The sequence below is a fragment of the Bemisia tabaci genome, chromosome 2 (assembly GCF_918797505.1).
Source record: "Bemisia tabaci chromosome 2, PGI_BMITA_v3".
NCBI lineage: Eukaryota > Metazoa > Arthropoda > Insecta > Hemiptera > Aleyrodidae > Bemisia > Bemisia tabaci.
This window is the reverse complement of record NC_092794.1, coordinates 12,487,374-12,513,213: the sequence shown is the minus strand read 5'-3', so window position 1 is coordinate 12,513,213 and position 25,840 is coordinate 12,487,374. Positions and strand designations below refer to the sequence as shown.

Here is a 25,840-nt window from a genome sequence, read left to right as displayed (position 1 = left end):
TGTTCAGACAAAGCAAAACCAACCAGATTGTCCCGGTGCTATGATGTTTTACCTTCCGGCTGGACGGTAATTGTGAATGAACATATCTGGGATCATATAAGAACCCGCTGTTGCTTGTCCTTTAAACGGGCAAAAGTTTGTCCCTCCGGCGACTTTTATCTCAAAATTTATGCCAAATGCTCCGAGTGCGGCTCTTCTTTTAAGGGCTTCATGAAAGAAGAACCGCTGGAGGACCAACGGGCAGTTCTGGACTGCACTTACTCGGGCAAATTTGAAGTCTGTCGAAATGAAAGGAAAAGGAGGATCATTGCTCGACTGGAACAGGAGGCTAAACTTAATGAGTTTTGTACCGGGATGGAATCAGCGAAATTTTTCCGCTCAAAAATGTCCAACGCTACGTGGAAAGATGGCGAAGATGAGCCGAGTCACCTACCTTCTATGAATTCGCTGAGAATTCATAGAAGCAGGTTTCAAAAACGCCAGAAACTGCACGAAGATCCGATCATAGCACTTCTAATAATGAAGTACTGTGATCCCTTCAAAGAAGTAGTGAAAAATGTGGGTGCCGATCCATTTTTCCTCTCTTATTGGAGCCCAGCACAAATTGCGGTGTACAGTAATTATTGTGCGAAGGCAAACTTTCCTGCTGTATCCATCGACGGCACAGGCGGTATAGTGAGTCAAATAAAAAGGCCGTTTAAAAATAAATCAAAAGAAATTCAGCTGTACAGCATTTGTGTGTACGATGAAAAATCAAAAAGCCAGTACTCCATCGGAAACCTTTTATCAGAGAGGCATAATGGAAACACTATTGCTTATTTTTTGAATTGTTTTTTCAATTCAAAAGACGCGGTTAAAGTCATATCACCAAAGCAAGTAACGACGGATCATTCAGTCGCCTTATTAAATGCTTCGGTGCAAAGCCTGACACAATTTTCCTCCTTAAACGACTACCTTTTGAACGCGGCCCTCCTTCTACGAGACCCGTCGAAGATAATAGTTCCAAACTGCTTCATTAGATGCGATATTGCACACGTTGTGAAGATCATCACATGTTTTATCCCGCTGAAGTCGATGAAACAGAGGAGATGCAAGGAGGTATATATACGAAGTATATGCCAATTGATTCTAACGGACAGTATTGAAGATGCAAAGAGATTGTTGTTCCTCATTTTTGTGACAGCAGTGAGCAAGGACAGCGGTCAAGATGAAAATGGAGACCCTTTGTTGTGTGATGACGCCAAAGAAACACTGAGGAAACGGTGCGCCCTGGGTTTGACGGAAAGTTACAGAATGGAGTTTAACAGCACAGTAGACAAGGCCATAGAAAGACTGAATGTAGAACCAGAAAATTTGATTATAGATGAAGAAGAAGTTTATCAACAAGAAATTCTGTGCAGAGAAGAGGCAACCACGCCAGAGACTCTCACTTTTAAGCAATGGGGTGAGAGCATCCTTAAGTCAGCGAAGGATGCCGTTGAAAAGGAGAGTGGAAACGACGATAATAATATGTATCTGCCGGAGTTGCCCCAATGCATTATCAGACTCCTGGAAACTTTTCCTCTATGGTCCAACGTTCTGAAGCCCATATTTAAGTATGGTACAGAAAGAGCAAGCAGTGCAGCGGTAGAAAGTTTATTCGGTGACATTAAAACACGATTACTTAAGCATGTGCGAAACTTGCCTATTTCAGCCGACGTATTCTTGATGTATCATTCTCCGTACATTGATGCAGATTTAAAGACGATAAGTAACAAGCCCGAGAGCAGACTTTTGGATGAAAATGCAGCGGAAGAACTAGACACCGACGAGGAGGAGGACAGGGTACTTGATGAAGTACTTCACGGTAATGGCAGCCATGATAGTTGTAATCTGGAGGGCGAAACCGAAGAGATGTCCACGTTTGATAATGAGACAAGAAATCATGAAGGCGGAAGAAATGATAGGACAGAAGAAGTGGAGGCCAACACATCGTGTCCAGCATGCTCCAGTGGTAATTTCCCTTCAGGTGGACATAAGTGCATCAAATGCGGGAAGTTCGTTCACATTATTTTCCCTGACACCTGTGGGGCTCCACTAGAAGGCTCTGAAGAAGGTTACGGCCAGCCAGCACTGTGCATTGGATGCAAGCGACGAAGTGAAGATGCAGTACATGACGAAACAACCGGTGGTAATGACGCGCATGAAATTTGTAATCTGGAGGGCGAAACCGAGGAGAGGTCCACATTTGATAAAGAGGCAAGAAATTATGAAGGCGAAAGAAATGATCGGACAGGACAAGTAGAGGCCAACACGTCGTGCCCAGCATGCGCCAATGGAAATTTCCCTACAGGCGGACATGAATGCATCAAATGCGGGAAGTTCGTTCATATTATTTTCCCTGACACCTGTGGAGCTCCGCTAGAAGGCTCCGAAGAAGGCTACGGCCAGCCAGCACTATGCGTTGGATGCAAGAGACTAAATGAACATGCAAAAGAACCGGAATTTGTCCAGTTTGCACCTGGGGGCAACTTCTCCTCAGTTACTGAGAGAGGTAGTGAGGATAATTGGAGAGGGCAAGACCTCCCGTTAAAAAAAAGGAAAAGAGAATCCTACTTAACACCGAACAAGGAAATTTTGAATTATAATCTTGTCTCTAAAGGGAAACCAACACCAATAGGCATACTGAAAAATGGAAATAAAGCCACTGATCTGAAACCCGTTGCCGTGGGACGTGAAAAATATCAATCAAGTAGAACATGCGCCTTTGATTCAGTGGCTCAAACCTTGGCCTGTGCCTATTGCGACAGTGATCTCTTTCGAAAATTCGTTATTACGCGACCAATCGATAATTTGTTGTGGCGCATCGTAAAAAGCATGGAAGCGTCTGGTGTAACCAGGTGGACATACTACTGGCGAGCGTCCTTGCTTTCTAAGGTGTGCAAGACCCAGAGGTTGAAGTCAGGAATAACAAAAATTGACGCGATCGTTGTCGCAGGCGGCCTCTGCCGGAGGTTGTTTCAAGACGAACCCTCTATTGTGGAATCGATCGAATGTTCCATGAAACTAGAGGAAACACGAAAAATCACCATTCCTGTTATAACCGTGGAGTTGGACCCGGGAGAAAAGCTTGATCTCTCAGCAGCCCTGAGCGACAAACTTCGCACCCGGTCCTCGCCTTGTAATAATCCTATGGGAGGTACTGCTACTCACCAGGTGGAATGTAAGTTGTCCTCTAACTTAATCATTTTCGAATTGCAGCACAAAACGAACGTGGCAATAGCAGAAGGGAACAGTGATTACATTGAGACCCCAGAATACCAGCTAAAGGAAATTCCTGATACTTTGAGATGGCAGGATAATGTTTATCACCTACGTGGAGCGGTGTGCTTTTCTGGTGCGAGCTTTACTCCCATAGGCCATTACAAAAGTTATTGCAGGCGGATTGATGGTTACTGGGAAATTTATGATGATTTAGAAACTCAAAAATTTTCGTGCCAGCCAGAAGCCAAAGTTCAGTGTGAACTCATATTTTACACGATTTAGTTTCTGTGCACAACTTCTGAGCTTTTCTTAATCACAATAAACTTTCACACTCAAAAAAAAACTCCGTATTCAGGAACCGTAATTACGGGCTGTATAGCATAGCACTACCGTGCGTTGCGGGTGAGGAGAACGTAAGTCCCGCATTCAGGAGCCAATTCATCGGCCTCTGAGCTGGGAGTTCATTTTGCTCCAATTTCAGAGGCCATCGCTTCGGCTCCTGAGTGCGGGACTTACGGCCTCCTCACCCGCAACGCACGGTAGTGCTATATAGCCGTTAATTATGGCTCTTAGAGCCGGATTTTTTTCCAGTGTAGTTCCAAGCCACAAGTAGATTGGTCACGTTAATTGGTTCCTATTTAAAACGTCTCTTGTAAAATCCTTAGTATTTATATTCGATGTTTTATTCTCTGATTTCATTCTTACAATTTATTATGATTATTTTTCATGATACCCAGTCGGGTGATTTCACAAATACAGGAACACCTACAGTGTGGAGTACTTTAAAAATAAAATTAGACGAATTTTAACCAGGTTTCATTCTTTCGGTTTAATGGTATACGACTACCTTTTTCCAGCTTTGGCAGGGACTACTTTGAAGTAGTAGGTAGGTACCAAGTTATAATGATTAACAAGCAGGTCACTGAATGAGGTATCAGCTCCTTCTGCAAGACTGCTGGCGGCACGGCTAAATTGTGTCGGTTGCGAAACCGACGACTAAAATCGTGAAATAAAAGATTGAAGAGAATATGAAGCTTGGCAATTCTTAAGTTATTCGGTAGAGTTCGAGCAGCCTTAAAAAGTTTGTTAAACTTTGCGGATTTTTTTTAAGTTTAAGTAAGTTAAATTCAGGATATAAATAACTGACAAATTATTGCTATAAACATCCAAATCACTGGTTTTCCTAAAAAATAAAGCCCCCTTTTTTTTGTAAATACAGCTTGCTCAAATGGATTTCAGCAAACAATTTGATGACATTTTTAAAACTCCTGACTCTATCTGGCGAGATAAACATTCCACTAAATTATGCAGCCAAATTGAATTGCCCAAGGTGGCGATACACCTTTCTAATGCATTTTCTCGCTTAAAAATAAGAATTATAGTTAAGTATTGCAATTTTTGTAAACATTGTAAACTACTTTTGGAAAATTTTGTCGAGGAATTCATGCTCATGACGAATTGATCGCGGAAAATTACTATTTTTCTTTGAAATTGTAGTTGGCAACGAGTAACCGACCTGACAGTTTCTGTGTTTAAAGTCTTATATTTTTATTTATGACTGTAATTTTTTAAGTTTTTTGGTATGAACAAGTTCAGGTTCATCATTCTTTTCAGTATAGGTGTAACCTACGTTTTTCATCATTTTGCCCTATATTGTTCAGAACTCGTGGCGACATGACTATATTCCTGTTATCGTGAAATCACCCATTTCATTTTCCGATTGGCCACTATATGTTTTTGAATCGATCACAATTCAAGATAAGATAGTCCTAATACGTTACACTTTATTCAATTTTAGAATCCATACTTATAAGTCATACTTAATGACAAATTCGAAGTCCACAGTGTTATTTTGATACCTGGGAAGTTATTAAAACCTTAGTGTATTTTATTTAAATTCAGCTGGTGAGGTCTTATTAGAAATAGGACACAAAGTATGCGTAATTATTTGCTTATTAACTTTTAAAGGAATTTTCAATACTAATTTTAATTGACTGCTAGAAAATTCATGAATTCATGAGCCCTCGCAAATCCTTCTGTGTAAATGTACTTAGTTTCACCTGTACTTTTGCTTATGTTTCATTGTAATTATTTATGTTCCGGTGAATGGAATAATGCCGTAGTATATAGTTAATTTAAAAGATGCTTGTGGTGTCGTATTTACATGGGATGCCTGTATGTAATATTCCTTTACTAACTTCTTAATAGTTTTTTTTTTTTTTTTTTTTTTTTTTTTTTTTTTTTTTTTTTTTTTTTTTTTTTTTAAATTTTTAAATACTTAAAGTGGATGTTAAGGGGCAATCCATGAATGAGGATGAAGTCCAGAAATTTATGGGGTAGGGGAGGGGGGGAGTCCAGACGTGCCTTACTGAAGAAACGGCGATTAAAGTACTTCCTGGCAAAAAGCATATGACGTCAGAGCCGTAAACCAAGTATAAAATATTTTCGCCCCCGATTTTTCCCCCCTGATATATAATTTTTGTTCAGATATATATTTTGTTCTCCGATATATATTACTTTCCTGTTTGATATATTTTTTTCCTTCTGATGTATATTATTCTTTGCTGCCAACCTAATTTCAATGTCTTAAGTTCGTATCACTTCAATGTATCGAAATGACTTCGTCATTGCGGTATTTTCCAGACATATTTTGTTATTTTTCGTAGCAGCGTGTGGAAACACTGGAAGCGGTAGAAGGCGAGGTCGTGTGAGGTAATGAACCTAAAAGCAAATTTTCGTTCGTTAACTGTTGACGAAATCTTAGGCTGATTTGTGCAACCAAATCATGACCAGAGCAGTGTTTTGGTAGTTAGTTTGTTTGTGTTCAATTTCTATTCTCTTACTTTGATGAATTTAATAAATGTGATATCCAACGATGAATATTTTTGGTACAGTTTGTTTCCTACACAGTTAAAAATCCCGGCGCGAAATTCACGTTTACTCAGTTGCGATTTTGACCACCTGTTACTCTGAGTGCATGGATCCGGGGCGAAATAAGCTCGGCGCGAATTTCGCGCTCAGATGGTGGCCCTGAATTCACGCTACTTGAGGTACCTCAACTAGTTCGTCCGTCGTTCGTGATATTTACGCTCTGATCTATTCACTCGGAGTACGATGCGAAATTCGCGCTGGATTTTTTTTTCACGCCGGCTATTCACTCAGAGTAAATCGTTGATTTTTACAGTGCACATGACAAAACAAGTCCTTTTCCACCAGACTTAAAAATAACGAAGGTAAGTCCTTACCTCAAGGAATTCCTTACAATTCAGCCTCGCACGCAAAATGCATGTTTTCTGTAAATGAGGCAATTTTAAAGTCAAATCGATGGAACATTCTCTGATCTCTCATTACTGTCAGAGCTACAACGTCACTAAGGGAGCGACTCTCTTATTCTTCGTAAATAAGTAAACAATCTTGTGAACAGATTGAAACAGATGAGGACGTATACAAAAATGCATTTTCTGAGAATTTCAGTTCTGTTACCTCCCCTTGAAAGGAGTAGCCCACTAGTTTTTAAGTAAGGGAGCCAAATTGCATTTGCTCTGAGGAGGTAAAACCATGCAACTTTTTCCAGAAATAAATATGAAAAAAGCATATATACTAATGATGCAAGAAAATTCTGTGAAAAACCCTTAACCCTCGGATGTGAAGGTACCGAAATTTGCAGAAAAATGTAAAACGGTATTTTTTAATTAAATGGATCACCATACTTACCCCCGCCCTCCAAAGGGGCCTTGCACGGAAAAAATGAGCTTAGGGTCGGGCCCTAACTAGAGGTAGGGCAAAGAGATGTAGCTCACGTTTAGGTGAAGCAATTTTACCTACCCCTGGTGTTGGGAAGGGCCCTGCGTCGCGGGTCCCGACCCAAAACCCCTTTTTTCCGTGTGGGTTAGGAGGCATTGGTTTTGTAGAAAAACTCATTTTGTTTTAACATGGATATTTAAAAGATAACACCTGAACATTCTGTTTTGAACGCGAAGGACCCAGAAACGGTAAGATCAATATTGCCCCAGTCAGAGGTATCATGCTCAGGGAATTATCGGTTGGAGAGCCTAACGGAGCTTTACATTAAAAGAAGCGGGGTTTTTTCGACGGTACATTTCGGTACAAAACTCCTAGAGTACATCCTGAGGGTTTTCGAGTACGTAAGTCCGTTATTTCGAAAATATTTCTCCAGCCCCCCCACTTTTGACCCCCCGTAGCTCCCCTATCGTAAGGGTACAAAACTTTTTTCTACCGGTACATTTCGGTACTAAACTAGTACTATTAAAAGGAGTAAAGAAACATTCTGGTTTAATCACCCGGGGTACGGAAACGGCCCGTTCAATAATGCCACGGGCAGGGGGCCATGGCGGGGGTACCCTCCCTTGGGGGCGTATGCGGTGCGGTTTTTTCGACGGTACATTTCGGTACAAAACTCCTAGAGTACATCCTGAGGGTTTTCGAGTACGTAAGTCCGTTATTTCGAAAATATTTCTCCAGCCCCCCCACTTTTGACCCCCCCGTAGCTCCCCTATCGTAAGGGTACAAAACTTTTTTCTACCGGTACATTTCGGTACTAAACTAGTACTATTAAAAGGAGTAAAGAAACATTCTGGTTTAATCACCCGGGGTACGGAAACGGCCCGTTCAATAATGCCACGGGCAGGGGGCCATGGCGGGGGTACCCTCCCTTGGGGGCGTATGCGGTGCGGTTTTTTCGACGGTACATTTCGGTACAAAACTCCTAGAGTACATCCTGAGGGTTTTCGAGTACGTAAGTCCGTTATTTCGAAAATATTTCTCCAGCCCCCCCACTTTTGACCCCCCCCGTAGCTCCCCTATCGTAAGGGTACAAAACTTTTTTCTACCGGTACATTTCGGTACTAAACTAGTACTATTAAAAGGAGTAAAGAAACATTCTGATTTAATCACCCGGGGTACGGAAACGGCCCGTTCAATAATGCCACGGGCAGGGGGCCATGGCGGGGGTACCCTCCCTTGAGGAGGCCTTACGGTAAAAAAAGTGCGGTTTTTTCGACGGTACATTTCGGTACAAAACTCCTAGAGTACATCCTGAGGGTTTTCGAGTACGTAAGTCCGTTATTTCGAAAATATTTCTCCAGCCCCCCCACTTTTGACCCCCCCGTAGCTCCCCTATCGTAAGGGTACAAAACTTTTTTCTACCGGTACATTTCGGTACTAAACTAGTACTATTAAAAGGAGTAAAGAAACATTCTGATTTAATCACCCGGGGTACGGAAACGGCCCGCTCAATACTGCCACGGGCAGGGGGCCATGGCGGGGGTACCCTCCCTTGGGGAGGCCTGACGGTAAAAAAAGTGCGGTTTTTTCGACGGTACATTTCGGTACAAAACTCCTAGAGTACATCCTGAGGGTTTTCGAGTACGTAAGTCCGTTATTTCGAAAATATTTCTCCAGCCCCCCCACTTTTGACCCCCCCCCGTAGCTCCCCTATCGTAAGGGTACAAAACTTTTTTCTACCGGTACATTTCGGTACTAAACTAGTACTATTAAAAGGAGTAAAGAAACATTCTGATTTAATCACCGGGGTACGGAAACGGCCCGTTCAATAATGCCACGTGCAGGGGGCCATGGCGGGGGTACCCTCCCTTGGGGAGGCCTTACGGTAAAAAAAGTGCGGTTTTTTCGACGGTACATTTCGGTACAAAACTCCTAGAGTACATCCTGAGCGTTTTCGAGTACGTAAGTCCGTTATTTCGAAAATATTTCTCCAGCCCCCCCACTTTTGACCCCCCCGTAGCTCCCCTATCGTAAGGGTACAAAACTTTTTTCTACCGGTACATTTCGGTACTAAACTAGTACTATTAAAAGGAGTAAAGAAACATTCTGATTTAATCACCCGGGGTACGGAAACGGCCCGTTCAATAATGCCACGTGCAGGGGGCTATGGCGGGGGTACCCTCCCTTGGGGAGGCCTTACGGTAAAAAAAAGTGCGGTTTTTTCGACGGTACATTTCGGTACAAAACTCCTAGAGTACATCCTGAGGGTTTTCGAGTACGTAAGTCCGTTATTTCGAAAATATTTCTCCAGCCCCCCCCACTTTTGACCCCCCCGTAGCTCCCCTATCGTAAGGGTACAAAACTTTTTTCGAACGGTACATTTCGGTACAAAACTAGTACAAAACTTTGGCGATAAAAAAGAGTAGAATTTTAGAGGTGGGGGGGCTTAATTTCTCCAGCCCCCCTCCTGCGTTTTAATTGTACGTACTTTACATGATGGGTACAAAACTTTTTCTTTGCGGTACATTTGGATACAAAACGAGTACAAAACTTTGTCGATCTTGAATTTTAATTTCGGGGGGGTGGGGGGTCTGGAGAAATAGACCTATCCATCGTTAAGGCCGTAGTTTAAGGGCGCTAAAGCCAGGATTGTATTTCGCAAATGGATAATTTTTGCAGAATAATTAAAAACTCAGAAGCAGGAGTAATGTAACTAAATAATAAAGGGAACTCAAATCAACAATATAATGCAAATCAATTCGGAAAATCTCTTCATGTTAATACAGAAGATTCGAAAACGCCTTCAATTGAGGCGTGATACCTCACGCGTTCCGGAGAGTTCAAATTCACAGGACTTTTGGTCCACGTGCCAGTTGAGACCCAAAGTTAATTGGCCCACATGTAAATACAAACGACAATTGCTCACGACGTTATCGGATGAAAATGTATAATGTCTTGGAAGAATGAGGGTTTGTTTGTTTTTTTGTTTTGTCTGTTTAGTCCAACATAGAATAATATATTGTTGAGAGTTTTGGCAAAAATGGGGGAGCGTCAATTCCATGAGACAAAATTCTCTAAAACTCTCCACACATCTTTGGTGTAACAGGACTTAATTATATTTCAAGAAATTCCTACCTTGTTATGCTTGAACCGGATGAACCTCTATATTTGCCTCAGCTAAAGGCTCTTAGATTTTTCCTGTGCACGATAAGTATCTTGATTTATTTTGCGAGGAAAGATCTGTACTTTTGAAGGATGCCTGTCATTCTTAATCCGTTCAATTTCGTTTAATACTGTGCAACACCTATGTTGTGAAATCGTTGCTTCAGGCGCCGCCGCACGGCGCGGCGGGCTAGCGGCCAGCGCGTAACGCGCATTGGCGCCTACAAACCTAAGCGGATACTTCAAGCATTGCGCAATGCGTGAAGTATCCACTTAGGTTCATAGGCGCCAGTGAGCCTCTCGCGCTAGCAGCACGCTGCTCCGCTCTGTTCGGCTTTAATATTTATACTCGCATAGTCAGCGTTTTTTAACTCATGATTTTGAAATGTTAGCACACTCTGCATTGATTATTTTCATTTAAATTGATGGGGAAAAAATGCGTATCAATTTATCAAAAAAGAATAATAATATAATGTGTGCTTTTTAAATATTGGTGATTCCGTGTCAAATGTAATGATTTCCAAAGCACTTTAATTTTTTCTTTTACATTTTGTGCTTTTATTATGCTGCAGTGAGGTGTACGCGCAACGAAACGCTCAAAATTTGACGTATTTGACTCTAACAGATCGATGTACAAATGGGTTAAAACCAAAGATTGCGTGCTTCTTGGTTTTTTCCCCTCTTTTGTTCATTTTTGCAGTTTCTGTCGGCGCAACTGCGGCTCATTGAGATTAATGTCGCTTGGAAAAGGTTTTACAAATATTTGTCACGTTTTAAAAAAGTAAATGTCTTCAAAATGAAGTAATAATTTCGTAAAGAAAAAATTAAAAAAAAAAAAAGTACCTATACATATATAAGGTATATTGTACATCGAATATTTTAAGGATAGAAATAAAACCAAACATTCACCAATGACAATTTAAAAAGATTATTCAAAGGGAGAGAGTAATAACATTTCATTTAGAAAACGAACAACCATAACAACACCTCCCTCTCTCTCAATTTCTCATTTCCATATTGTCAATATAATTTTACATACGGACTAAAATATGACGCTTGGACAAGTCACTGTTGCTTATTTTACGTGTGGGCGTAAACTACTGGACAATAAAGGTGCGCGGACAAAAAATCGTTGACAAAATGTCCGGAAACCGTTTCTTTCAAACTCTCTCAGTCAGGGGCGGACTGGGACGAAAAAACTCACCGGGAAATGTACAGCCAAACCGGCCCGCAAACCAAATGGGGGTCGGGGGGACACTCCACAGAGAAAGGGGGGTCCGGGGGCCCTCCTCCGGAAAATTTTGAAAAATTAGCACCTCAAGAAGCCATTTTTAAGCGCAAACATACGCAATTAGAGTCACAAAATATTTGCAAAGTTGGCTGCGACCGTGGAGCATAAAGCAGCCCCGTGGAACAATGGAGGCTCGTGGAGCCTCACCCTATTTTATAAGAAAGTGACAGTTCACTAAGATTTTATCCCATTTCTCCACATACTTTTAGACATTGGAGATGAAAAAGAAAAAATGAAAGAAATTAGTAGTAGTAGTAGTAGTAGTAGTAGTAGTAGTAGTAGTAGTAGTAGTAGTAGTAGTAGTAGTAGTAGTAGTAGTAGTAAGATAAGTTTAGTTTAAAGCGGTGCTTTAGCATCTACGGCCATTTACACCTCTGTGTGTTCACATGGAAATCAAGGTTACGTCAGTGAAAATACAAAAGGGTTGAGGGGGAAGGTTAAGTTTTAAGAAAGAAAGTAGTAGTAATATAAGTTTATTTTAAAGCGGCCCAAAATACCAACTGGCCCACCGGGATTTTTCCCGGTATTCCCGCCTGCCAATCCGCCCCTTCTCTCAGTGTAGATTCGTCCAGTTTGCTGCATGCTGACCTATCGCAGAGCTGCTCTAATGATATTGCGTTACCTATTCGAGTCATCGGCCTAATTTTGCGAGCATGGCGTGTGATTCATCAACGTGGATCTGCATCCACACGTTACCGAGGTAGGTAATTCCATTGCACCACGTGTGAACTAGTCTCCATGCGACAGTCAGCAAAAGTCCCGCATTCGATAGTCTCAGCGCTTGATAAGCCGAGCTTAGCACCAATCAGGGACCGGACTCCTCCATCGGCACGGCAGGCATGCTATCAGTCATTTCGTGACCAGCCCGCTCCAGTTTCCCGGGCCCCGACGACTCGAGCCCCGGTCCCACAGACAGCGCGCGACGCGAAGTTGACCGCGCGACCGGGCGCAATGGATCGTATTCGATGAGTGGTTCGATGTATCGTTTCGTTCAAAACAATAGAACTTAACCCAAACAAAAATTTTAGGCTTTAATTTGGAAAAGTTCAAAATAAGAAAATTCCTGACAATTTTACTTCTCATTGCCATTTGATACTCGGAAGAATAAGAATTCGATCACAAAAGATCCGTTACATTATGGATTTCTAAATTGACTGTTGAGGCTATGTTTACATATTGAACCAATCGATATCGATACAATCTCACCAGGGCAGCACACCGGCCATGCGGTAAAAACTTACTTTTGAACAAGATTCTATGCATCAAATTTTGAAGTTTCTTAATGAATTCTCGAATAATTGTTGTAGGTTGCCTACGCAGCCCCTACAAAATCGTTAAAATGCCATGGAAATGAAATTTCATTTGGATGTTTTCATGCTAAATGAAACTATGTGCAAGTGGAAAGATGGGGTGTGCTCTTTAGTGGTCGGGCCATACGAATGAATGGGAAATATAAAGCGCTAGTGACGTCAGCGGCAACGACGGAAGCGACGACTATTGGCAACGCGGTATTTAACTCATGAGCCGTGTCCACAACGCTCTTGTCACATGCCCACGGCTCACGAGTTACCGCTCAGTTCCTTTTCATTTAATTGGAAATCCGGCTTTTCCATTTTCTCAAAAGGAACTAGCGATCACACTGTATTTGGCGCAATGCGTGAGGTATCCCTGCAGTCTTGTAGGCGCTAATATGCGTTACGCGCCGAACGGCACACTACGCTCGATTTAAGCGGCTTTCAGATTTGTTTGTTTAAACGTTACAACATAAGTTCCATTTTCAGGTCGCTGAGTACATACATGCCGATATTTTTGGAGGGAATCCACTTTTAAAGTCACAACGTTGCATAATCCACCCCATTTATTGACGATTTGGACTAAATGTATATTCTGTTTAACTCGAGATTGATTAAATGTACCTACTTCGGATAGACTAAGTGTGAGGGATATAGGAAAACATTGAAAAATAGCTTTAAAGGACGTTTCCTTTTAACATAAAACCGCTCTAAGCATCCCTCATACGCTCAACTATCATCGCACCAAATGTGAATTCAATTGGATAAGAATTGAGTACGATATCGACGGTGTAAATCCGTGATCACATAACTCGGTTTGCGACGTTGCAGACTTCCTGTCATATTTTATTTTTTAAACGGAAAACTTCTTAGCAGAAATTCTTTAAAACTGTCGTGATTTGTCTTCTCTGTGCGAAGAAAATTCTGCAAAAACTTCAAGGAGTGACGTCAATTTGTTCTCCTTTAAAAAAATAACATGGAGGCGGAGATTTTCAGACACCGCAAACGAGTTATGTGATTGCCGACTTACACCCTCGATATCCTCTTTTACATTGTTTCCTATGCAGCTTGCACGAGCACACCCCATCTTTCCACTTGCACATAGTTCCTTTTGGCATAAATACGTCCATTTTGCAGTTCTGCGCAAGGTAAAACTTCGCGCGGCCATATTTCCGTCGCCTACTGCATGTGAGACCGTAGCTCCTCGGTTCGATCGCCTCAATTTGATGAAAAATTTGATAAAATCCCATTTGCGTCCTTACAAAGCTCCGTGATTTTACGCTCATGAGCGTAGCTACTTCACCTATCCGCTCGGCCGCAGCGAAAACACTGGACGACGCTTTTAATAGAATTAGAGGGATACATTTCATCCCTAGGAGTCACGCGAGGCGTTTATGCGCCCATCGGCCCGTTTCTTTGCTATCCCTGGTGGTCTCGTCGGCGTCTAGCTCAAAATTTACAGGGAGCTATATTGGAGCGGAGCACAGTGGATCGAGTCAAAAGGAGAGGTCGGACAAAATTTGGAACCTTTAAAAGCTTATAACTCCGTTTATACAAAACTTTCAGGTTCTGAAAATGGTTCCATTGATTTCCTCGAGAAATTTTCTTCTGGGAGCACCCCTTAAAATTTAAAATGTGACGAAATAAACATCAAAATTTGCAGTTTTAGTCAAAAACTCCATGTCCGACCTCTCTAATTGACTCGATCCACCGTGCGGAGGTCACGCGTGTCGATGTTTCGCCTTCAGTTTTCGAGGTAGGCAAAGAAACGTCCTCCGCGCAGCAATTGTTTATTATTAGCAGTGCTTTCCCAGCGTCTATTGGTGGCTTAAATTGGAACATGCGTATCTTCGCTCACGTGGTATTTTCTCTCATATTTTTTTTTAAAAAAAAAAAGTTTACTGTGAATTTTCTTCTATTAGTCTAAAATATTTACAGAAAATCTCAAGATCTCGGTTGGTTTTCTTTTAAGCAAATAAAAGATAGTCGACTTGTATTGTAAAACGTTGAAATGGAGGTACGCATTTTTCGACATTAGCCATTGATATGCATTGACTGATTTATCATTTTCATAGCTGGGGCCGAATTTTTTCGGCTCTTCCACACGTACATTCATCGATAAGTCCGAACCTCACCACCGATCAATCAGAAACGCTTAGCCGGATTTAAGTGCAGTCGAGACTCGTTAAAGTATACTTAAGTACGGCGGAAGAATTGACAAAATTCGGCCCATGTATTTTACAATGAGTCTTGGTTGCCTGCGTTATCACGCTATCGAGAGCATAGCAATACAGCTCTAAACTTTTTTTGGAGGCGATTTCTGTGGAAAGATTGAGCTTTGAGATTTTGACGGAAAACTTCTCAGAATGTCGCACAGAGTGAGTTTGTTATATGTGCCAATATAGAGAATGTAAAATCGCGCGTTATAATTCAAAAACCTCGCGCTCCGAACACGGGAGATTAGAATTTAAAATGGATTTTACTGGAAACCGCATTTTTGAATTCAATTACCGTTTTGTTTTGACATTTTCGGTCGTTTTTTGTCACGCATTTTCGAAGTGCATTCTTCTGTGATCTTCATTGCGCGAAAGCTGCAGACCGAATTTTGAATCAAGATACAAGTAAAATAGGAGAAAGGACCCTCGGATGATCAATTGTCCTTCTCAAATTCTGACCCATCCAGCTTGCGGGAGAGTCACGGGGGGGGGGGGGGGGGGGGGGGTTTGGAAGACCGCAGAGAGGGATGAGACACCAGCTACCAGCACTTAACGCGCCGTCATAGATCAAGGATCATAGATACGCGGGCGGTAGATCATATTATGATTGAGATTTGAAGATATCATCTGGGGTTTTATGTCAAACATATTTTCTTTCGTGTCCCGGCCATGCGTTTACCTCCATTCAACGCGGATTCAAATTTTGGGGACGAAATCCGTTCCGAGCATGCATGCGCGCACATTTCGAGAGGCAAGAAATTCGTCGTCCCCGATTGTCGGAACAATACGACGATAAAAATACCGATCGATATCTGTTTCCCTATATTCCGAAGTACGCCCCCCCCCTTCTCGCCGCTTCCCTCTCCGAGGACAAAAAAAGAATTTAAGAGATCGTTGTCTCGGTTTCATCCCGCGACATATTCACTTGAGCTCATCACAATTGAAAGGTTGACGGAAATAAGGGTTTAGGTCTCGGAATCTCTTGAGCTCTCGATCCTTCGTCGATCGGTGAGAGGGAGGGCCCATGAGTTTTTCGCTGTCGGGCATTTATACCCTCCGCTTTTCAATCCTCAAACGACAAAAGGTTACGAGAGGACGCTGAATGTCATGATTATCCTTGCCGTGGGGGTTCCTGCAGTTTTTTGTGTTCCGTCTGTTTTACGGTGGTTTAGGGAGGATTCAAACTTTGAGGTCTGACTCTCCTTGAGTGGTGGATGTAAAGAGAGGCTGAAGAAGGAGACCATTTGGGAAACCTCATCCCTAGAAAATTTTGAAAACAATCCCTGCTAGATTTTATTTTGGGACATCAGTTTTGAAATTCAAAATTTTGTCGATGAAAATTGACGATTTTTATCCCTTCCGCACTAAGTGCTTTCAGCTCGTTCGTTTTGAAAGGGAAGAAATTCGCAACATACTGATAAGTCTGAAAAGATAGTAGACACTAATGACCATCGCACAGGAATTAAAAATCCATAAGTGGATCACTTGTAAAAATTTCACCCAGAACAAGTTGTCTAAATCTAAAATTTCCGAGTTTCACTCTCGAGTGAGTGCCTAAGTATTGTTTGTAGTTGTTCACATCATTTCAGTAGCAGTCGATTCAAACTTCCAGCTCATTAAAAATCAGAATCACTTTAAGGCAAACTCACAGTTGAAAAACGATCGTTTCTCTCAAGCAAATAATATTGTTCGATTTAAACCCCCCTCCCCCTAAGACCTTTTTTCAAACTTGGGAATTTGTCAAGAAGGGTACCGAAATAAATATTGCGTCATAAAACATACTGGCATAAATTTAGTGCTAAGTTTGACTTTAGTGCAGCGCGATTGGATTGATATGCAAGAAAATTTATTTTCTTGCGTTGCAATCACCACCAAGATGCGCCTCAGTCTTATTTTTCATATATCAAAGAGGCGTGTTCAAGATATTCATGCGTGTACGTTCGCAGAGTCTGACTGTTTGCCTAATCCGTTAATTGAAGGAGTTTTTCTTCGCCCTGAAGCGCAAACATGCGCTGCAGTTTCTCTACGGACAAAAATCGGTAAAAGACACTTAACTTTAAATAATGAAGATAGTGGCACCGACATAGAAAAACTCTTTGGCACTATCAAAGTAAAAAACTCGAGGCCAGAAAATGTTATATCTCAGGATATTTTGCGTATTTTTCGAGAAAAGTTCATTTGAAGTTGGCAACCTCGAATCAGCCCTATGTTAACAATGTAAAAGCAACGCGAAACACCCAAACTTTAACTTCAAATATCTCTGATAGTCGCAAAAAGTCGCAAGATCTTTTTGGTAGAATTGAAGTTAGATACCTAAGGATTAAGAAAATGTCAACCAGCCAGAGCATTTTGCGTTTCAAGCGAGAAATCTTCAATTGAAGTTGACTTCTTTTTCCCGTGTATTTCTTATATGGACCAGTGATTCTCGACCTATCTCCCGCCCAATTTCTACCCACATTTGAAGTAGTTTTGAGCGAAAAATTTGAAAATGAACCATCATTGTGAGTTAGAAATATCTTTAAGATGACAAACTCCAAAAGAAAATGTTCCGATGTCGAGTTGTGAATTTTTTATTTTTGTCCACAGAAGGCCGCACTGTGCGGCGGCGAGCTGTCTCTGTTAATGTTCAAAGTAAAAATTTAACTCGATGCTTCGACAGTTTTTGTTATTTTTTGCTGACCTATTTGCTGCAACAATCAAAACTTAACTTTGTGGCCATTGCAACTTATCCATTTTCGGATAATGTTCTGGATAGAGGAACGCCTTTTTAGGTACACCCCCTTCAACGCGAAAGGATTATTTGCAATTGCAATTCACCCGACACCGATTTATTGTCTTGACTTTTTATGCTTTTCTTGCATTTTAAACTCAGTGGTTAAGAGAGGGGCGACTGTATCAAGGCAAATAACGTTGCGAATGAAGGCGAGCAAATGGACTACATTTTGCAACAGGGAACTGCAGTATCTGGCTCATTCACAAAAGAACCTATCCGCACTATGCCATATTATGTTGTTTCTAAATTAAGCAAGAAATAGTAGAAGTTCTTGATGGTTGTGTGGACGTAGTCAAAATATCATTGTTTTAAAAATCTCAAGATACGTTCTTTTCACTTGGTTCCAAAAATTTTTGAGTTCAATTTGATTTTTTTCGATTTGACACGCACGAAAAGGGAACAACTGCGAGCATAGAGCAGTGGCGTGGCGTGCTCTGCGATATATCGATTGACCGGCCATTTAAACCTATGAAAAAGTACCGATAAACAGGGTGTTCACTGCGAACACCTTAATGATCGATTATTTACCATAGCTTCAAATGGGGAAATCTCGATTGATCGCCAAGCACGCCACGCCACTGGCATAGAGAGCGCGTAGTCGTGCGAATCTTCGGATTCGGGTGCAAACCACACGCGTCTCAGCTCAGCTCTGGCCCAGACGACAGACGACAGGATGTAAAAAATTGAAGGGTGAGGGTGGCGGAGGAAGGGGGGGAGGGGGCCGCATGCTCCTCCGAAAACAGATAAATCCCTGAGAAATCCACGATAAATATCAGTTGGATCGGGTCTTTTGTCACTCGGGCCGTCCTGTCTACGCAGCCATTCAAACATCCCGGGGAATAATAACAAATTTAAAACAAATAATACTCTCCGCGCAAACAGTGTAAATAAGGATGCGTAAAACCGCGGCGGAGGGTGCCTCCCGCCGCAGCAAGGTTGCCGGCACGTGCGACGAATTCCATATTTTTACATTGGATTACACGGGAAAAGTGTTAATTATTAGCACGATTATGCAACCGCGTGCTGCAGCCTCCTGAGAAAGGTTGACAATTCTTCGACCGCGACACAAAGACGGGGGCTCCTACTTGCGGTCTTGAGGTTGAATGGCGTGGGTTCAGGTTTTTGTGAACGGTGGACAAAGCGCTTGTCAGGTAAATAAGGGTGCGCTCCTCGAGCATTGTGAGCCCATAGGCTCATATCTTTGATTCACGGGCCGCGGCCCTGCCAAATAACTCAAAACAAACGATCAAATCAAAAGACGGGGAAACTAGAAAAACGCACAAGTCCAGCGCGCAACCATCACATCTCCGCTTTAATATCAGGTTTTTGCTGAATATTAATGTCATTGGTTTCCCTATGCAGAAATGTGCTTCCATGGGAGAGCCAGAGATAGTGATTCCTCACTGAAAAAAAAATATCGGTGTATTTACTAAGAAAAGGGTAAAATTACCAAGAATTCAGGGTTCTATTTGATCCCAGTTTTTTCTCGGTAAAATTACCATTTATGGAATTGGTAATTTACCAAGAATCTCGGTAAAGTTATTGAACTTTCTCGGTAATTTTACTGGACCTTGGTAAAAACGCCAATATTTTTTATCGACTTTGGTAGAATTATCGAGATAAAATGGCAAAGTTACCGGGAATTGATTATTACCAATATAAGTGGTATTCTTACCTGAAAAAACAGTAAAAATACCGGTTTTTACGTAAGCTTACCAGTCTGTCTTGGTAAAATTACCAATAATTGGTAAAAAAAAGTGAGATGGTAAAGGTACCAACAGACCTTGGTAAAAACGCCGAGAATTTTTTTTTCAGTGCCCTATGCAGAAATGTGCTTCTATGGGAGAGCCAGAGATAGTGATTCCTTTTTGCAAAATGTAATCCAATTTATGTGCGTATTGGCATGAATATAAAAACCATGAAATAGGTTGAATCGGTCGAAGAACATATGCATATATGATGAAAATTGAGTAAACTATGCAATTGCTGAGGGTATATTTTTAAATGTATTTTTAAATTCCTACAGTTCAGGCAGTTCTAGAAATATTAGCCCTAATCCAGTTCATCTCTAGTTTCAGCATTTGACTCACTATTACGCGATTGAGCACAGGGGAGAATTCCATGAGCCGCCGCCCTATGATGGTCCAAAACCAAAGAATAGGAAGAAGTAAGCCGGATAATGACTGTAAGATCACGAAAGTTTCGTTATTGGTTTATGGCACGCTGCTGCGGTGCGGCGTGCTGCCAGCTCGATGTGCATATTGGCGCCTACAAACCTGAAGGGATACTTCAAGCGTTACGCAATGCGCGGAGTAGCCCCGTAGGTTTCTAGGCGTCAGTGCACGTTTCGCGCTGGCAGCACGCCCGCCGCGGCGATCCCGGCGGGCGAGTGGTGAACGATTTTTAGCGGGGAGAGCTCCCTGGCGAAGAAACTCGTACATCGTTTAAAATTTTTTTTTCAAATTTTCGTTTAAATTTTGACTTTTAAAATTATACACTGGTCATGTGAAGTAATTAGTGAACTCTCAGCGCTAGATGAAGTGTAATAACGAAAGGTGGGTCGTGCGCCATGTACGCTGCGGACGGCTCATGAAATTCTCCCCTGTGCTCTGTCGATCATTTGGGCTTACATTGATAACTTCAAATGCAAAAACCCTGTAGAAGCCTGGATCACTGCAGTTTTTACGTAACAATTATCATTTGGACCGCGTTAAACAGAAAGGAGCCAAGCCACATCAGCTATTGCTAAATTTAACAGGGGAATTTGATTTTTTACGAGAGAACGTTTGTGCGGATTCCTTTGAACATTTTAAGGAATTTGCTTTGTATTCTGGAGAAAATTCATAGAAATTTGCACAAAAATCCGTACAACTGGATTGCATTTTGCAAAAAGGAACCACTAGCATTGCAATGATGCTAAGGTTGTGCAACTTCATCCTTTGCGATAAAATTGTGGAAATCGTGAAAAACTATGAAATTTAGATGGTATTTTTTGTCCTAAACCCACAGTTTTTAGCGAATAAAATAGAAATTATTAATGGATAATCGGGTTTTTCCTCCAAGACAAAAGAAGTTGCACAATCTTAGCGACATTGCAATGCTAGTGGTTCCTTTTTGCAAAATGCAATCCAACTGTTTTCATGTAAAAAATTAAATTTCCCGATTTAATTTGGCAATAGCTGATGTGGCTTGGTTCCTTCCTGTTTAACGCGGTCCATTTTACCATGTACTTACATTGCTACCTGCGACTTGGGGACCGCAACTCTCCTTCTCTCTTCGCACAATTTCGCAAGAGACCCATTGAGAGCTGAAGTTCCGCAACGCCGCGAAGCAGGTACGCGGTTCTCGCCTCAAGCCATTGATGTGTTGTGATGTCATTTGAGAGATGCACGTGGCCCGGTAGGGTCCTGCTCTTGCGGCCCGCGGTCGGGCGTTCGGGGCGTCGCGTCGGTGGTCGTCGTGTCATTATGCCAACCCCGAAAATTATGGCCTTTATTGAGGGTTCCATCCCGCGGAGCTCCCGGGAGTCCCGGGTCACCCGGAGCAGCTCCGGACTACTCCAGGCACGAGTGGCTTTAAAACGCTCCTCGCCACTACACTGAAAAAAAAGTGAAGTTGATCTAACATTCTGGATGTAAAACAAATGTGGGAGAACTTATAAAATGCTGAACTACCTGCTGCAGCATAGTTACTTTAGCAACTCCAAGATGTAAAAATAACTGCTGTGGCGGGTAATTCAGCATTTTATAAGTTCTCACGCACTTTTTTTTACATCCAGAATGATAAATCAACTTCACTTTTTTTCGGTGTAGAAAAAGGAGGAGAAGATCCATCATAGCATGAGGTCATCAACCAGAGCGGGTAGAGGTGGTAATATTTACACGGAGAAAAAAACCTCATGCGTGGGACCCGAAGTTTAGGTCATATGGATCTCTGAAGTTTTCAGATTGAGCATCTGAACTCTTTAGGTCCAGCTGTCGAGGTTCGGATCACACATCTGAAACTTCAGTTCTTACATCTGAAGTACTTCAGATGTGAGAACCGAAGTTTTTCGGTTGTGAGAACCGAAGCACTTCAGATGTAAGAACTGAAGTTTCAGATGTGTGATCCGAACCTCGACAGCTGGACCTAAGGTGTTCAGATGCTCAATCTGAAAACTTCAGTGATCATACATATGACCTAAACTTCGGATCCTACGCACGAGGTTTTTTTCTCCGTGTATATTGGGTTAGTTGAGCTGGTCACAGACTCGTGTTTTGGCGCTTTATTTTTGCAGACCAACTAAAAATAATAAGATCTGTCCAAACAGCAACTTCCCACGTCGAATATTAACCGAGATGTTGCGCCTTGAAAAACTCGATTTATGACGTCATCCACCGCGGTAGTACGTACCATCTAATGCACTACTGCCGCGGATGACAGCTAAAATCCGACATTCCAAAGGATGATATCTCGGTTAACATTCAACGTAAATGTATAGAAAGTTGCTGTTGGACAGATGTTCTAATTTATAGCTAATCCACAAGAATCAAGCGCCAAAACACGATTCTGTTACCAGCGCAACTGACCCATTATTATAGTGATAACAGGAATTTAACCTGTCCGGTTTGAATTTAAAAGTAAGTATAAAATATTTACAATCTAAATCCGTGGATAATGTACATAACATTTAAATTAATCAATGAGAATGAAACGAAACGTTTTCTCCTTAACGAGAAAAAGTTTCCTGTTAATAATTTCCTCGTCGGAATTCTCTTTCAGGAAACCGGAAGTTCAGTTGTCTTGATGGTACAGTGGAAAAAAAAATATACATACTGGATCTAGAGTCCAGACTCTTAAAAACATCGACAAGAAAAAATACTCTTGATTCAAACAGATTTAAGCTTAAATCAAGAACCAAGCCTCTTAATTTGAGCGGATTTCCTTTTGATTTTTGCTTAAATCTGATTAAATCAATAGTTCTTTTTCTTGTCAATGTTTTCAAGAGTCTGAGCTCTAGATCCAATGTGTTTTTTTCCAGTGTATTTCTATAGGAATCTTGGATTCTTGTTGCAACAACTAGAATCCCATTTGGAAAATGGAAATTTTCTCGATCTCAAAGAGAAATCTGATGAAGGAATCACAGGAGCGTCCCGTAAGTACAATGAGAAATTTTTCTCCGTGTAAGTATCTAATCTAATACGTATTTCAAGCGCACTCAGCTCAGGTTTCATAAAAAATCACGCTCGTTAATCTCGTAAACAAAATTGTCAATCATCGACGCCCATCGCTCCTCACACCACGTCACGTCGGGGACCCGAGGCGTCGGTGGCGCGAGCGATCAAAACGCCGCTTAAAACCATTATCGGGGACATTATTCGTCAACAATTAGACCCGTCCGAAAATGACAGAGCCCTAACTCAAATCCGAATATTTCCCGACGCATAAAAGGAGAATTACCCTTTGAGCATTATCACACAATGCCCGACACCGGACCCCTGCGGAGCGGGGTCCTCGAAGAGGATCCGCCAAGAACCGCGCATCGTCAACGGCGACTCCGTGCGCAGAGGTCGTTTACGCCGTTCTCGATAGAACCTAGCCGTTGTTGATCCTAGTCCGCTGTCCTTACGATTTCCAGATTCCCAGCACGTCCGGATAGACTTAATCGATGGTTTTACATTTCTTTCAAACACCCTCGTGACCCCCTGCCCTCCCCCCCCCCCCCCATGGTGGTGACCGTGCCGTCACCCCACGCCTGCCTCGGTTGTCCGGTCAGTGTGTGTATAGGGAGATTCTTGAACCTTCTCCTTAGGGCGGGCCTTTTATATCTACTCAACTGAAGCATTTTTTCAAATGCCTAGGCAGACGGTCAAATCTTGCAGACCTATCAATTTTTGCAGGCTTTTCGTCAAGATCGCTGAAAAAGGTGAAGTGTTCTGAAAGGTGGAAAGTTTGGAGACTGAAACGCAGCGAAGAAAAGCTAACCATTTCATGACGTGACAACTCCCCATTCGTCCAGTCCAGTTGCTCATGGCAACAGTGGCGTGGCGTGCTTTGCGATGTATCGATTGTTATGCCAGTTCAACCTATAGAAAAGGATCGATAAACAGGGTGTTCGCAGCGAACACCTTAATAATCGATTCTTTACCATAAGTTTAACTGGCATCACAATCGACGTATCGCAATTCGTGCCACGCCGTTGCATTACTGCCATGTTGGAAAGCATTCTCTCGTCCAACACCTTACTGAGTCAGAAAATACGCAGGAAAGCTTGGAGACTTAAACGCAGTGCATAAGTGTAAACCATTTAAGAAACTGCAGAAATGCGTTTCCGGGGCTGCAGACTTCTTACCATAACTGATTTTTTACATGGAAAACCACTGAACGTCATTTCTTGAAAACTTCGGTGATTTTTCTTTTCTATATTCTGGGACAATCCAAGTCATGATATTGGTTTGATCTTCTATTAAACAGTAAAATAGAAACGGAGATTTTGAAACACAGCAGCCGAAGTACGCTTTTCTGCAGTTTTGCCATCGAAATCTACAAAAATATAGCTCACTGCGATTTTTGTTGCTGCGTTGTTCTTTTTGTCGCACAGAACACCGCCGTTTTGGAAACATTGGTTGCTTTTCGAGGTTTCTGGTGAAACTGTTTACTTCCAACCACTTTTTGACCTACCTCCAGAAGTGGGTCGAGACATTTTGGATTTGGCTGAGACATTAGTTGCCGACAAGCTCAACAGCTTAGTGGATTGGGTTGAAAAAAATAAAAAAATACATTTTACATCAGGATTGGGTCGAAAAATTCAACGAAATCCTTTCGCAGAAATTCGCGCGGAGAAGCGAATTTTTGCGTTGGGTTGGATTGAATCCAATTTCAATGATTAAATTTTCAGTTTTCATAAACCAACGTTCGAATTTATTGATTAATAAATCGTCACCCTCCGGCCAAAGTATCAAAAGCTCCATGCGACGTTTAAAAATTTCCGCCGCCATCTTGTTTTTTACAGAAAATTTTTTGGTTGAATCTATTTGAAAATTTCACTGAATTTAATCGGCAGCACGAAGAAAATTCAGTGAAATTTCCGGACAGATTCAACCAACAATTTCTCCGTAAAAAAATAAAATGGCGGCGTAATTTGTTTAACGTCGCATGGCGCATGTGCATTGGCGGATCCAGCGAATTGGCAACATTGTATTTTCTCTATTTAAACCTATGGAAAAGTATCGATCCTTGGAGGGGCCAGGTGCTCTGAAAAGAATCGATTATTCAACATACGTTTAAATGGAGGAATTCGGTGTTGCCAAATTGCTAGATCCGCCACTGCGCATGTGATAATTTGCCTGGAAGGTGACGAAATGTTGAGCCAACATTGCCTAAAACGTTTGTTTTAACCAGAGCGACAGGATGGCAACTTGGAAGAGCCCAGATCTTATATAATATTTGCACTAAGCTCAAATGAGGAGCTGCGGCGTAATTCGTGCGTGAGAAACTCGATAATATAGGATGACGTCTCATCGCGTTGGCGCATCCGAGCGACTTTCCGAAATCAAGTCCGACTGCCGTGTTTTGCATAATCTTCAAAGGGTCTAGGAATCTCGCGATCGGGCTTAAGGTTGGATTAGACGGAGTCTTCAGCGGATGTATTGCCGCCTCACACCTCGCTCAAGTCTCGTGAAAAACTCACGCGTCCAACTCGTGATCCTTCTGCACGGATCGTATTCGATAGTGGTTCGATGTATCGTTTGGCTCAAAACAATGGAACATAACCTCAAACAAAAATTTTATGATTTAAGTAGAAAAAGCTGAAAATGAGAAAATTCCTAACAATTTCACTTTTCATTGCCATTTTACACTCATGAGAATCAATAATCTATCACAAGAAACCCGCTCCCTCGAAAATTCAATTGACTTTTGAGGCTGTGTTTACGTGTTGAACCAATCGATATCGATAAAATCTCACATGTTTGATGTATCGAATACGATCTATCGGAGCTATTCCTCTATTTGGGATTCAACGCTTGGCTGCACTGAGACTGAGAGACAACTCAAGTGAGGACTACTGAGGAATTTGTAACATGCTCCGACGCCATTGCCACCGCACTGAACGGCGATCCCTTTGAGATCATTGGTTTTA

At 41.9% G+C, this 25,840-nt stretch overlaps 1 protein-coding gene across 1 annotated transcript; it reads left to right on the top strand.

Annotated features, from left to right (window-relative positions):
• Window positions 1-1,290: 1,290 nt before the first annotated feature.
• On the top strand, window positions 1,291-6,123 carry LOC140223989 (uncharacterized). Its single transcript, XM_072296706.1, has one exon. It carries the CDS (start codon window positions 1,294-1,296, stop codon window positions 3,523-3,525), a length of 2,232 nt encoding a protein of 743 aa, XP_072152807.1. The 5' UTR covers window positions 1,291-1,293; the 3' UTR covers window positions 3,526-6,123.
• The last annotated feature ends 19,717 nt before the right edge of the window (window positions 6,124-25,840 follow it).